General features: G+C 41.1%; 1 protein-coding gene across 1 annotated transcript in view; it reads left to right on the forward strand.

The window, feature by feature from the left end:
* The first annotated feature begins 5,509 nt into the window (after nt 1-5,509).
* Sap130 (Sin3A associated protein 130) overlaps nt 5,510-14,177 on the forward strand; it is a 103,934-nt gene continuing 95,266 nt past the window's right edge. Inside the window, exon 1 of the mRNA XM_085833689.1 lies at nt 5,510-5,609. Within this exon, the coding sequence (XP_085689815.1) occupies nt 5,568-5,609 (42 nt within the window). The 5' untranslated portion in view covers nt 5,510-5,567. The remainder of the gene's footprint in view (nt 5,610-14,177) is intronic.

The raw sequence follows: 14,177 nt of genomic DNA on the forward strand, positions 1-14,177 counted from the left end.
GGATTCGTTGGGAAATGACAGAAACGGGGGCTGATGGAACTAGAGCTAGGTATCATGGGAAAGATGCGTAAAATGGATCACACTGAGGTTCTCTTGAGAGTGGAAGGATGATGTGGCCTTAGCGGTGTTTTAGAAATATGGACCTAGTGTTTTATGGGGTAGGAGTGAATGTTTTCTGTGTTTCTAGTTCAGCACACGCTGCTGTGAAAATATGCCAGTAACTTTATCTACAGTGATGAAGGCAATATAAGAAGAGATTAAATTTAGGATTTAAAGATCCTAATAATATGAATATTAACTGGAGTTAGAATTTTATGTTAAGTACCTACCGTATGATCTCACATTTTAATAATATACTAATAAAATGATAGGCACCAAAATGTTATGGCTATATCTGGGTGTGGGTTAAAGATTTTACCTTTTTACTTGCATATTCTAGTTGCTTTAAAAAGCTTGGGTATTTTCCTAAGAAAACAATATATTTTATTTTAGTAAAAGTAAAATTAATACAGCAGATCCAATTATAGACAGGCACAGCAATAAAATCTCTCTGGATAATAATGTTTGCATTATTTAATCAACACACTCCACTGTTCTGTCAAGGTTCTGTTGTTCTATATTTAATCAAAATATTTGTTAATGATGCATGTTTATAAATTCAATACTTTGAGAATCTCATAACATAGACCTGAAACATGCATTTTGGAAATTTTCCAGTATACATTTCATGAGAATAGATGGAAGGAAGGACCATCCAGAGACTGCCCCACCCGGGGATCCAATATACAACCACCAAACCCAGACACTATTGCATATGCCAGCAAGGTCTGAAGTATATCTTCAAATCTGGAATGGCAATACCTCCAGCACTTTTTGTTTGTTTTTGTTTATTTGTTTTGTTTTGCTATTCATGATCATTTTGGTTACAATGGGTCTTTTATATTTCCATGTAAAGTGTAATATTCTTTTCTAGTTTCTGTGGAGATTGCATTGGGATTGTGATGAGGATTGTGTTGATGAGGTGTAGATTTCTGTTAGAGGGACAGCTATTTTCACAAATGTAATGCTGCCAAGCATGGCCGCTTCCATCTTCTGTTATCTTCTTCAGTCTCTTTCAGTGTCTTAAGAGAGCAAAGCCTGCTTGCTTCCTCATCCCATTTGCTTGGAGTACCTTTACCATCTTTAAGATGGTGCCTGAAAGATAACAGAAAGATGGGTTGTTGTGTGCCATTGAGGTATATATATCATGTCTAAACATCGTCTTTTAAAAAATACTAATTTATTTATTTTATATGTGGGGGTGTTTTGATTGCATGTCAGTATGGACTGCTTGAAGGTCTGTTTACCACATGCGTGTAGCACCCCCAGGGGCCAGAAGAAGACATCAGATCCCCTAGGACTGGAGTTACTGCCTATTGTGAGCCTCCATATGGGTGCTGGGAATTGAACCCTGGTTCTCTGAAAGACCAGCCAGTATGCTCAACTGGCAAGCCATCTCTCCAGCCCTCTAAACTTCACATTTGGGTGGAACTAGCAGCAATGTTATATGTGGAAAGGACCACCAGAGATAACAGACATTCTTAGTTTATATTTTGTACTCTTCAATGGAGTTGTCCTGGCCATGGTTTTTATTGCTATGGAGAGATTCCATGACCACAGCAACTCTTATAAGGGACAACATTTAATTGGGCTGGCTTACAATTCAGAGGTTTAGTCCATTATCATTAAGGTGGGAAGTATAGCAGCAACAGGCAGACATGGTGCTGGAGAAGGACTTGAAGGTTCTACAGATGGATCTTCAGGAAGCAGAAGGATGCTGTGTACCACACTAGGCATATGTAGCTTGAGCATCTAAGATCTCATTGACACAATTCCTCCAGTAGGCTACACCTACGCCAGCAAAGCCACACCTCCTAATAGAACCATTCCCTGTGAGTTTATGGGAGCCATTTTCGTTAAACCACCACAGGGGGTTAGGCTGAGATTTGTGTTTTCAGAAAGATAAATCAATCTGTGGTCAAGGAAGATCTGAGGGAGACTTCTTGGAGGGCTGAAGCCTTTGCAGTGGTGTGTGGAAAGACAGTTCATCCTGCAGTTCCAAACTGTCTTGAATCTGAGTAAATCTCATCCTGACGTGGAGGGACAAAATGATGTGAAGAGACCACTGACCTGAGGGACTATCAGTTCAGACTTGGTTGAAATGATGTGTAATAAGCCACTCCAATGAGCTGCGGCAATCTAAAGGAGAAGCGTAGACACTTTTCCTTAGCACAGTGGTCACTGAGAGCTTGGGAAGAAAGTCAACAGCAAATGTGTTTCTGCTGTGGTGATTTACTTAAAGGAATTCACGTGCAGGAGAGAGTGAAGATGTTTGCCTTTTAGGGGAATGTTTATTAATTCAATAATGTATGGTTCATAACCTAAATATACGTTAGAAGTCAAAAAATATGCATTATCTTTTTTTGTAAGGTTTTAAACAGCCTAAGGGACAGAGTGAAGATGTACAGAAAACGACTTTAATATGTGCGGTTGGTAGTTTTTGCCAACTTGTCACAAGCTAGAGTCACCTGGAAAGAGGGACTCGCTGTTGAGGAATTGTCTTTGTCAGATTGACCTGTGGGCACAACTCTTGAGTGTTTTCCTGCTTGCTGACTGATGTGGGAGGGGGCCTAGTGCAATGTGGGTGGTCCTGGGATAACAAAGAAAGCCTGCTGAGAAAACAGGTAAGGCAGTCAGCAGTGTTGCCTCTGGTCTTCCGCTTCAGTTCCTCCCTAGAGCCCCTGACTGAGCTTCCCTGGATGATGGACTGTAACCTGTGACAAGAAACAAACCCTCCTAGCCGGGTGAGGTGGCGAGGTGGCGCACGTCTTTAATCCCAGCACTCGGGAGGCAGAGGCAGGCGGATTTCTGAGTTCGAGGCCAGCCTGGTCTACAAAGTGAGTGCCAGGACAGCCAGGGCTACACAGAGAAACCCTGTCTCAAAAAAAAAAAAAAAGAAACAAACCCTCCTCCCCACCCCACCCTACATTGGTTTTGGTCAGTGTTTTTTCACAATGGAGAAGCAAAGTAATATATGGATTTGAACTTTGGGGTGGGTTGCTTTTGGTTTTTCTTCTTTGAAACAGGGTCTCAGTGTGTAGCCCCTGATGGATAGGAACTTGAGCTCCTACTATCTCAGCCTCCCAAGACCTGGGCCTCCATGCCTCTACCGTTATGGTGTATCTGTTTTTAAAATTTAAAAAAAAAAGCCTTTATTCTCAAATTTCATACGTATGAACAACAATGTAGACATTATCATGTTTACACCCATTTACTCTAATTTTCCCAAAATGACCATAACACAGACCCTTCCAAACTTCATGTCCTCCCTTTTGGTGTGTCCAATTTATACTCATCCAGCAATGCAACCACCTGTATCTGCATTCCGGTGCTTGGTGCATAATAGAGGCCCAGGCTAGAAGAACTCAAGTCACTGAAGCTGCACATGAAACACAGACAGGATAGCTGGCCCCTTAAGCCTCCTGCTGTGAACTGTTTGAACAGTCTTTAAGCTTCTTGTGTGTACGCTGCTCGATAAATAAAATACACAGTGCAGGAGAGATGCTTGGGCAGTGTTGATGCTCACCTCCTGTTGGCACTTGACTGCTTTGTACTGTGGGTGAGGCCCCTTTTGGATCTTTAGACGAAATGGAAACTGCTAGTAAACAATTTTGTGGAGAATGTGATTTCAGAACTAAGAATTTGCCTAGTGCAAAGTACACATGGTGGGACTCATGGCTCCAGCTGCATATGTAGCAGAGAATGGCCTAGTCAGTCATCAATGGGAGGAGAGGCCCTTGGTCCTGTGATGGCTCTATGCCCCAGTGTGGGGGAACACCAGGGTCAGGAAATGGGTGTAGGTGGGTTGGTGAGCAGGGGAAGGGGGCAGGGGATAGAAGGTTTTTGGAGGGGAAACCAGGAAAGAGGACATTTGAAATGTAAATAAAATAAATATCTAATTTTTAAAAAGAAAAAAAAAAAAAGAAAGAATTTGCCTAGTGCTCTCTGTCCAGGATTTAAAGTGCACAGAGGTGTCAACGACTGTGCAATCTGATGCTCTGTATTTGTGTGATTTGTAATAGCAGTCCTTTGTTTTATCTTTTATTTATGCAGATGTGAGGCTAAGTAGCTGTCTCTGTAATGGGTTAAGCAGTTGATGGACAGGACTTGGCTACTAATAAACACAGTACTGCACAGACCACCTGCAGGTTCACAGGCCAAACCCAGCTTTGAAAGGTTGGTGCTCAGAGTGTTTAGCAACATTAGTCCCATTTCTCCTGACTAGTGACAGTGATTTTCTTTTTGGGAATTCTTTAAATTACTGTTGAGTGTAAATTTCTGTTTACCAAGATCAGTATACTTTGGTTTTCTCTTCTTCTCCTCCTCTTTCTTTCTTTCTTTCTTTCTTTCTTTCTTTCTTTCTTTCTTTCTTTCTTTCCTTCCTTCCTTCCTTCCTTTCTTCTTCTTCTTCTTCTTCTTCTTCTTCTTCTTCTTCTTCTTCTTCTTCTTTCTTCTTCTTCCTCCTCTTCTTCCTCCTCCTCTTCCTCTTTCTCCTCCTCCTTCCCCCCCCTCTTGTCCAATCAGACAGAGTGCCTGAAAGTGTGGTCTAATAACTGCCCATTTTGGAAGAATGCCCCAAGAACTGATTCCTGTAGAGAGCATGAGTTAAACCCACTCCTGAGTGATTTTTCTCTCTAACACAGCCATATACAGTACCACATAAACAAAGTATAAACAAACAGCACGGTTCCCTTTTGGACATACACATGCGGGGTGAAATTGACTGACAGGAATCACTTGAAATGCTTTCCACCCTGACCCCATTAGCCCACTATCTTCTGGTCTCTGAAATCCCTGGTGGCAGATCCCCCCTCTCTCCTACTGGTGCTCTCTGCCTGTGCTGCAGTCTCTTCTCCTTCTGCACTCAAGATTCGCTCTTAACTTGAGCGTGATGTGACCCAAGCACTGGGGAGCTTAAGCCAAAACTGCTGCAAGTTCTGGTCTAGCCTCAGCTAAACAGCAAGTCCTCATCTCAGAACAACAACAACAAAGGGTTCCTTGTTATTCTCCCTGTTTAAGCTTTGATCTAAAGAGCATCAGGGCAGGTCTGAGCTTTCTGTTGGAATTCCTTGAAGTTCTTGCTTAGCTACATTAATGAAAGATATAATTAAAAATTTAAAGTTTTCAGATATAATTTCCTCACGTATCCTCTCTGTCCCTTCCTCTTGTCTCCTCTTGATTTCTACCGCTCAGATTTTATACTGCTTGCTAATACCCTGATGTTTCTCTATTAATTACTATTCTGTAATAAATATTTTGTATAAAGTTTTGCAAAAAAATATTTTACCAAAGCACTTTCATGGTGTGTCTGTGTGTAGGTATATTCATGTGAGTGCAGGTGTCTGCAAAGGACAGCGTTGGATGGAGTTGGATCCCCCTGGAGTTGGAACTAAAGGGTTTATGGTCTGCCTAAAGCAGGTGCTGGGAATCAAACACAGTTTCTCTGGAAGAACAGGATTTGATCTTAAATGCCGAGATATTTCTCTAGAACTGCCTGTAGTACAAGCAATGTAAGTGTATTCCCGACTAGCTTACAAATAAATGAGACTCAGACTATGGTTATTTTATTTGGTTTTGACAATTACTGGAGGGTCACCCCTAATCGACTCTTCTAACTGCTGGCCTGGCTCCCTCCCCAGCAGTTTACCCCAGATACTTGCTGTTTCTCTTGGCCATCTGCTTATCGTCCATCTCTCCTTGTGGCGGCTTCCTCTCTCTCCTCCTTTCTCCCTCCTTCTCCTCTGGTCTTTCCTCCAACCAGGTCACTCCAAACCCACTTACCTCTAATCCCTTCAGTAATTGACTGTAGTCAATTTTATTTAACCAATAGTTTTAAATCAAAAAAACAAGGTTTGCACAACAGAAGCTTGTAAACCTGAGAAGTCACTCCCAGTGGGCCCAGACCTTTGGGTATAGACTTTAGCGTTACAATACATAGCATAAACCAAACCTCAACAGCTGCCCATTATTTACAGGTAGTCTGGAGGGACACAAGTCAGCAATAAAAAAAAAAAAAAAAATCAAACAGGATTTGGATATGGCTATGAGAGACATGTTCTTTCCTGAGGTTGCTGAGAGACGAGAGACTTTTATAGGGGTGGAAGAGATAAGTTCAATGTTAAAAGCACTTGTTGCTTTTGTAGAGGACCCGGGTTTGGCTCTGAGCACCCACACCTGGTAGCTCACAACTAACTCTCTACCTAAGAGGCTGTGACTCCCCTGGCCTGCGAGGGCACCTCTATGTATGTGGTACACAAACATACACTGAGCCATGAACACTTATACGAGAATAAAATAAGGAAATCTTCAAGAACCCAGAATGTCACAGGAAAGAAAACTTTTAAATAAAAAATGGTGTTGTCGGAATGTTGTACTCGGTAGTTAGATTGAAGTGGTGGCTCAGTGAAGTGACAGTGTCTCTGTCCTTTGGCTCCCACACTGACAGAGAGCTGGTGTTTACCGTGGACTTTGATGTTTGATTTGGGGATCCTGTGTGTGGAGCATGGAAGCAGCTTTCTACCTTACAGTCTTCCTAGAGCCTGAGTGTGATCCCATTGAAAAAAAGGCAGGAAGGGGCCTTGTCCATCTGAGCTTCTCGGGCCAGGCAGAGAAAGTGTGGTGGGGCTTCCCCTTTGCCGCATGCGCAGGAGAGAGCTAGACTACTTTGGGTAGGAACAGGGTAACTGGGCAAGCCAAAGTCTGCATTCTGCTTTAGTGTGAAGCTGACGACAGTTTGAAGTCGTCCCTGTTTGCTCTGGTGTGGAGAGAGCAGGCTTCCTGCCGCATGTGTGTGCTGCTGCTGTTTGTAAGGAATCACATCCTGTAAGAAAAGCTGGGCTCCATAATTGAGCTGCACATACGCTGGAGGCATATGGCCGTCTTGATGCAATGCCATCTCAAACATTTATTGTCTGACTGGCAAGTTATTTAATTTCTTTGCATCTGCTTTTTGTCATCTATAAAATAGGGATAATGGTTAATGTCCCAGAAAGCCTCACTGAGGATAGCACCAGGCTCCGCTCTGCTACGGTGGCGGCAACTGCTCTCATTGTTGCTGCGGGGGAAGAGTTGATAGCTGAGTTATGCACAGGGTGGTACTTGAGTTTTCAGGTACCTCATGACTTTGTCATCGCTGTTTCTCATGTTTCTACTGTGTGCGCATAGACAACATTGTTGTAAATGTTTGTAACAGGTGGGTGTGGGTTGTGGGTGCATACTTGTAATCATGGCAGGTGAATGAATGCCCAGGCTGAATAAGGCTTTGTTTTGTTTTCTTCTCTGAAAGTTATCGAATAGAAGGTGTTATGAATGTGTTTTCAGGAACATGCAGCACTTACATGTATATGTTCATAAACTATAATAGCTGTATGTGCTGAAAAGATGTGCTGTGCTTTGGGGTTTGGAATGGAGACAATAGGGAGAGCTGGTGGATTGTGTCCCACAGTCGTGTGGAAGGATGTGGGTGTGCAGGATGATGGCTTTTGGTAGCAGATGATGCTCATCTCCCAGTTCTGTGTTCAGTAGCATCAGGTTGGTAGGTTGACATTAGTCCTGATGGCATTATATGATGTAAAAATCAAAGCTCGCCTCTCTTCCCTGTAGGATATCTGGCATACACATATGTGTACATGAATTTATGTGTGAAATATATGTGCTCATATATGTTGTGGAGAACATCCAGGTAGTAATGAGTTGAGATGTATTGGAGGTCTATGTGAACTGTTATTGGTCCATCAGGATATTGACCCTGGTCATTCTGAGCTCTTTAAGGTCAAAGGGATTTCTTCGGTGTTGACTTTGGGCTATCCTTTATACAGATAGATGAGAGATGTCTGTATCTTAGGTGCTCCTTCAAATCTTCAAACTTTGTGTGGTTGTGGGATGTGAGTGTCAAATTGCTCATGTGGTAGGGAGATGGCTTGTGGAATTTATAGCTTTCATGATGTGCTGTCTGTATGATAGGGAACAGTCACAAAACTGTGTTCTTCAACAGGGATTTGATGAATTAAGTCCTCTTTTATGTCAGAGACATGTTTCCTAGAGTGTAGCCACTGAAAGCTTTTAGACCTATATTCGCAGAGGTATCTACCTCCTTCATGTAGGGTGAGTACTGCAGGGTATCTAAAAGCCATCAGTGCCTTTAGTTTTGAACCAGCATGTCTCCAAGGAACCTGGAACTTCAGAAGCTAGATACAACCTCTGAGAGTCTCCTATCCTGAGAAAAGTGTTGGCTTTGTGTTGGGGAAGTCATGTTTTAATTGGTCATGCTTAAAAGACAGGTTCGGGGCTGGCAAGATGGTTCAGTGGTTAAGAGCGCCGACTGCTCTTCCGAAGGTCCTGAGTTCAAATCCCAGCAATCACATAGTGGCTCACAACCATCTGTAACAAAATCTGATGCCCTCTTCTGGAGTATCTGAGGACAGCTACAGTGTACTTACATACAATAAATAATAAATCTTTAAAAGAAAAAAATTAAAAAAAATACCAAACAGAAAAACAAAAACAAATAAAAGAAAGGTTCTCATCTCTGCTGTCTGAGTCCCTTTAGCTCTGGGAAGCTCCACTCCTCATGTCCTTCCCTGATCTGTATTCCAAGTTTCCTTACTTTCTCCATGTTAGAGAATCATTGACCCAAGAAGGGTGTTGTATCTCAGAGTCACCCTCAGCTTACCTCATAATGACTCCTGTTCACATTTTATACGTCTAGTACTCCAATGCTAGGTCCCTTTGTGTTTAGTGCCCTTCTGAAGAATAGCTAGTCCTAGCAGACAGACATAGGTCATTTGGTAAGCTATGACTCCCATATTACCTATCTTCCAAAGAGTCCCATAAAGACATAATTTTTATAAATTTTTTATTAGGTATTTTCTTCATTTACATTTCCAGTGCTATCCCAAAATTCCCCCATACCCTTCTCCCCCCACTCCTCTACCCACCGACTCCCACTTCTTGGCCCTGACTTTCCCCTATACTGAGGCATATAAAGTTTGCACAACCAATGGGCCTCTCTTTCCAATGATGGCCGACTAGGCCATCTTGTGATACATATGCAGCTAGAGACACGAGCTCCACGGGGTACTGGTTAGTTCATATTGTTGTTCCACCTATAGGGTTGCAGATCCCCCCAGCTCCTTGGGTACTTTCTCTAGCTCCTCCATTGGGGGTCCTGTGATCAATCCAATAGCTGACTGTGAGCATCCACTTCTGTGTTTGCTAGGCCCCGGCATAGTCTCACAAGAGATAGCTATATCTGGGTCCTTTCAGCAAAATCTTGCTAGTGTATGCAATGGTGTCAGCGTTTGGACACTGATTATGGGATGGATCCCCGGATATGGCAGTCTCTAGATAGTCTGTCCTTTCGTCTCAGCTCCAACCTTTGTCTCTGTAACTCCTTCCATGGGTGTTTTGTTCCCAATTCTAAGAAGAGGCAAAGTGTCCACACTTTGGTCTTCATTCTTCTTGAGTTTCATGAGTTTCACAAATTGTATCTTATATCTTGGGTATTCTAAGTATCTGGGCTAATACCCACTTATCAGTGAGTACATATTGTGTGAGTTCTTTTGGGATTGGGTTACCTCACTCAGGATGATGCCCTCCAGGTCCATCCATTTGCCTAGGAATTTCATAAATTCATTCTTTTTAGTAGCTGAGTAGTACTCCATTGTGTAAATGTACCACATTTTTTGTATCCATTCCTCTGTTGAGGGGCATCTGGGTTCTTTCCAGCTTCTGGCTATTATAAATAAGGCTCCTATAAACATAGTGGAGCATGTGTCCTTCTTACCAGTTGGAACATCATCTGGATATATGCCTAGAAGAGGCATTGCAGGATCCTCTGGTAGTACTATGTCCAATTTTCTGAGGAACCACCAGACTGATTTCCAGAGTGGTTGTACAAGCTTGCAATCTCACCAACTATACAGGAGTGTTCCTCTTTCTCCACATCCTCGCCAGCATCTGCTGTCACCTGAATTTTTGATCTTAGCCATTCTGACAGGTGTGAGGTGGATCTCAGGGTTGTTTTGATTTGCATTTCCCTGATGATTAAGGATGCTGAACATTTTTTCAGGTGCTTAGCAGCCATTCGGTATTCCTCAGGTGAGAATTCTTTGTTTAGCTCTGAGCCCCATTTTTTAATGGGGTTATTTGATTTTCTGGAGTCCACCTTCTTGAGTTCTTTATATATATTGGATATTACTCCCCTATCTGATTTAGAATAGGTAAAGATCTTTTCCCAATATGTTGGTGGCCTTTTTGTCTTATTGACATTGTCTTTTGCCTCATGGAAGCTTTGCAATTTTATAAGGTCCCATTTGTCGATTCTCGATCTTACAGCACAAGCCATTGCTGTTCTATTCAGGAATTTTTCCCCTGTACCCATATCTTTGAGGCTTTTCCCTACTTTCTCCTCTATAAGTTTCACTGTCTCTAGTTTTATGTGGAGTTCCTTGATCCACTTAGATTTGACCTTAGTACAAGGAGATAGGAATGGATCAATTCGAATTCTTCTACATGATAACTGCCAGTTGTGCCAGCACCATTTGTTGAAAATGCTGTCTTTTTTCCACTGGATGGTTTTACCTCCCTTGTCAAAGATCAAATGACCATAGGTGTGTGGGTTCATTTCTGGGTCTTCAAATCTATTCCATTGGTCTACTTGTCTGTCACTATACCAGTACCATGCAGTTTTTATCACAATTGCTCTGTAGTAAAGCTTTAGGTCAGGCATGGTGATTCCACCAGAGGTTCTTTTATCCTTAGAAGAGTTTTTGCTATTCTAGGTTTTTTGTTATTCCAGATGAATTTGCAGATTGGCCTTTTTAATTCATTGAAGAATTGAGTTGGAATTTTGATGGGGATTGCATTGAATCCATAGATTGCTTTTGGCAAGATAGCCATTTTTACTATATTGATCCTGCCAATCCATGAGCATTGGGAGCTCTTTCCATCTTTGGAGATCTTCTTTAATTTCTTTCTTCGAGACTTGAAGTTCTTATCATAAAGATCTTTCACTTCCTTAGTTAGAGTCACACAAAGGAATTTTATATTATTTGTGACTATTGAGAAGGGTGTTATTTCCCTAATTTCTTTCTCAGCCTGTTTATCCTTTGTTTAGAGAAAGGCCATTGACTTGTTTGAGTTAATTTTATATCCAGCTACTTCACTGAAGCAGTTTATTAGGTTTAGGAGTTCTCTGGTGGAATTTTTAGGGTCACTTATATATACTATCATATCATCTGCAAAAAGTGATATTTTGACTTCTTCCTTCTGATTTGTATCCCCTTGATCTCCTTTTGTTGTCGAATTGCTCTGGCTAGGACTTCAAGTACAATGTTGAATAGGTAGGGAGAAAGTGGACAGCCTTGTCTAGTCCCTGATTTTAGTGGGAATGCTTCCAGCTTCTCGCCATTTACTTTGATGTTGGCTACTGGTTTGCTGTAGATTGCTTTTATCATGTTTAGGTATGGGCCTTAAATTCCTGATCTTTCCAAAACTTTTATCATGAATGGGTGTTGGATTTTATCAAATGCTTTCTCAGCATCTAACGAGATGATCATGTGGTTTTTGTCTTTGAGTTTGTTTATATAGTGGATTACATTGATGGATTTCCATATATTAAACCATTCCTGCATCCCTGGAATGAAACCTACTTGGTCAGAATGGCTGATTGTTTTGATGTGTTCTTGGATTCGGTTAGCAAGAATTTTATTGAGTATTTTTTCATCGATATTCAAAAGGGAAATTGGTCTGAAGTTCTCTATCTTTGTTGGGTCTTTCTGTGGTTTAGGTATCAGAGTAATTGTGGCTTCATAGAATGAACTGGATAGAGTACCTTCTGCTTCTATTTTGTGGAATAGTTTGTGAAGAACTGGAATTAGATCTTCTTTGAAGGTCTGATAGAACTCTGCACTAAACCCATCTGGTCCTGGGCTTTTTTTGGTTGGGAGACTATTAATGACTGCTTCTATTTCTTTAGGGGATATAGGACTGTTTAGATCATTAACCTGATCCTGATTTAACTTTGGTACCTGGTATATGTCTAGAAATTTGTCCATTTCATCCAGGTTCTCCAGTTTTGTTGAGTATAGCCTTTTGTACAAGGATCTGATGGTGTTTTGGATTTCTTCAGGATCTGTTGTTATGTCTCCCTTTTCATTTCTGATTTTGTTAATTAGGATGCTGTCCCTGTGCCCTCTAGTGAGTCTGGTTAAGGGTTTATCTATCTTGTTGATTTTCTCAACCAGCTCCTCGTTTGGTTGATTCTTTGAATAGTTGTTCTTGTTTCCACTTGGTTGATTTCGCCCCTGAGTTTGATTATTTCCTGCCGTCTACTCCTCTTGGGTGAATTTGCTTCCTTTTGTTCTAGAGCTTTTAGGTGTGTTGTCAAGCTGCTTGTGTGTGCTCTCTCTAGTTTCTTTTTGGAGGCACTCAGAGCTATGAGTTTTCCTCTTAGAAATGCTTTCATTTTGTCCGTAAGTTTGGGTATGTTGTGGCTTCATTTTCATTAAACTTTAAAAGTCTTTAATTTCTTTCTTTATTCTTTCCTTGACCAAGGTATCATTGAGAAGAGTATTGTTCAACGTGAATGTTGGCTTTCTATTATTTATATTGTTATTGAAGATCAGCCTTAGCCCATGGTGATCTGATAGGATGCATGGGACAATTTCAATATTTTTATCTGTTGAAGCCTGTTTTGTGACCAATTATATGGTCAATTTTGGAGAAGGTACCATGAGGTGCTGAGAAAAAGGTATATCCTTTTGTTTTAGGATAAAATGTTCTGTAGATATCTGTTAAATCCATTTGTTTCATAACTTCTGTTAGTTTCACTGTGTCCCAGTTTAGTTTCTGTTTCCACGATCTGTCCATTGATGAAAGTGGTGTGTTGAAGTCTCCCACTATTATTGTGTGAGGTGCAATGTGTGCTTTGAGCTTTACTAAAATTACTTTAATGAATGTGGCTGCCCTTGCATTTGTAGCATTGATATTCAGAATTGAGAGTTCCTCTTGGAGGATTTTACCTTTGATGAGTATGAAATGTCCCTCCTTGTCTTTTTTGATAACTTTGGGTTGGAAGTCGATTTTATTCGATATTAGAATAGCTACTCCAGCTTGTTTCTTCAGACCATTTGCTTGGAAAATTGTTTTCCAGCCTTTCATTCTGAGGCAGTGTCTGTCTTTTTCCCTGAGATGGGTTTCCTGTAAGCAGCAAAATGTTGGGTCCTGTTTGTGTAGCCAGTCTGTTAGTCTATGTCTTTTTATTGGGGAATTGAGTCCATTGATATTAAGAGATATTAAGGAAAAGTAATTGTTGCTTCCTGGGGCTGGTGAGATGGCTCAGTGGGTAAGAGCACCCGACTGCTCTTCCGAAGGTCCGGAGTTCAAATCCCAGCAACCACATGGTGGCTCACAACCATCCGTAACAAGATCTGACTCCCTCCCTCTTCTGGAGTGTCTGAAGACAGCTACAGTGTACTTACATATAATAAATAAATAAATCTTAAAAAAAAAAAAAAACTTAAAAAAAAAATTGTTGCTTCCTATTATTTTTGTTGTTAGAGTTGGCATTCTGTTCTTGTGGCTGTCTTCTTTTAGGTTTGTTGAAGGATTACCTTCTTGCTTTTTCTAGGGCATGGTTTCTGTCCTTGTATTGGTTTTTTTTTTTTTTTTTTCTGTTATTATCCTTTGAAGGGCTGGATTCGTGGAAAGATAATGTGTGAATTTGGTTTTGTCGTGGAATACTTTGGTTTCTCCATCTATGTTAATTGAAAGTTTGGCTAGGTATAGTAGCCTAGGCTGGCATTTGTGTTCTCTTAGTGTCTGTATAACATCTGTCCAGTATCTTCTGACTTTCATAGTATCTGGTGAAAAGTCTGGTGTAATTCTGATAGGCCTGCCTTTATATGTTACTTGACCCTTTTCCCTTACTGCTTTTAATATTCTATCTTTATTTAGTGCATTTGCTGTTTTGCTTATTATGTGTCGGGAGGAATTTCTTTTCTGGTCCAGTCTACTTGATGTTCTGTAGGCTTCTTGTATGTTCATGGGCATCTCTTTCTTCAGGTTTGGGAAGTTTT

This window comes from Mus caroli, unplaced genomic scaffold (genome assembly GCF_978045245.1).
Source record: "Mus caroli unplaced genomic scaffold, Mus_caroli_1 scaffold_19, whole genome shotgun sequence".
NCBI lineage: Eukaryota > Metazoa > Chordata > Mammalia > Rodentia > Muridae > Mus > Mus caroli.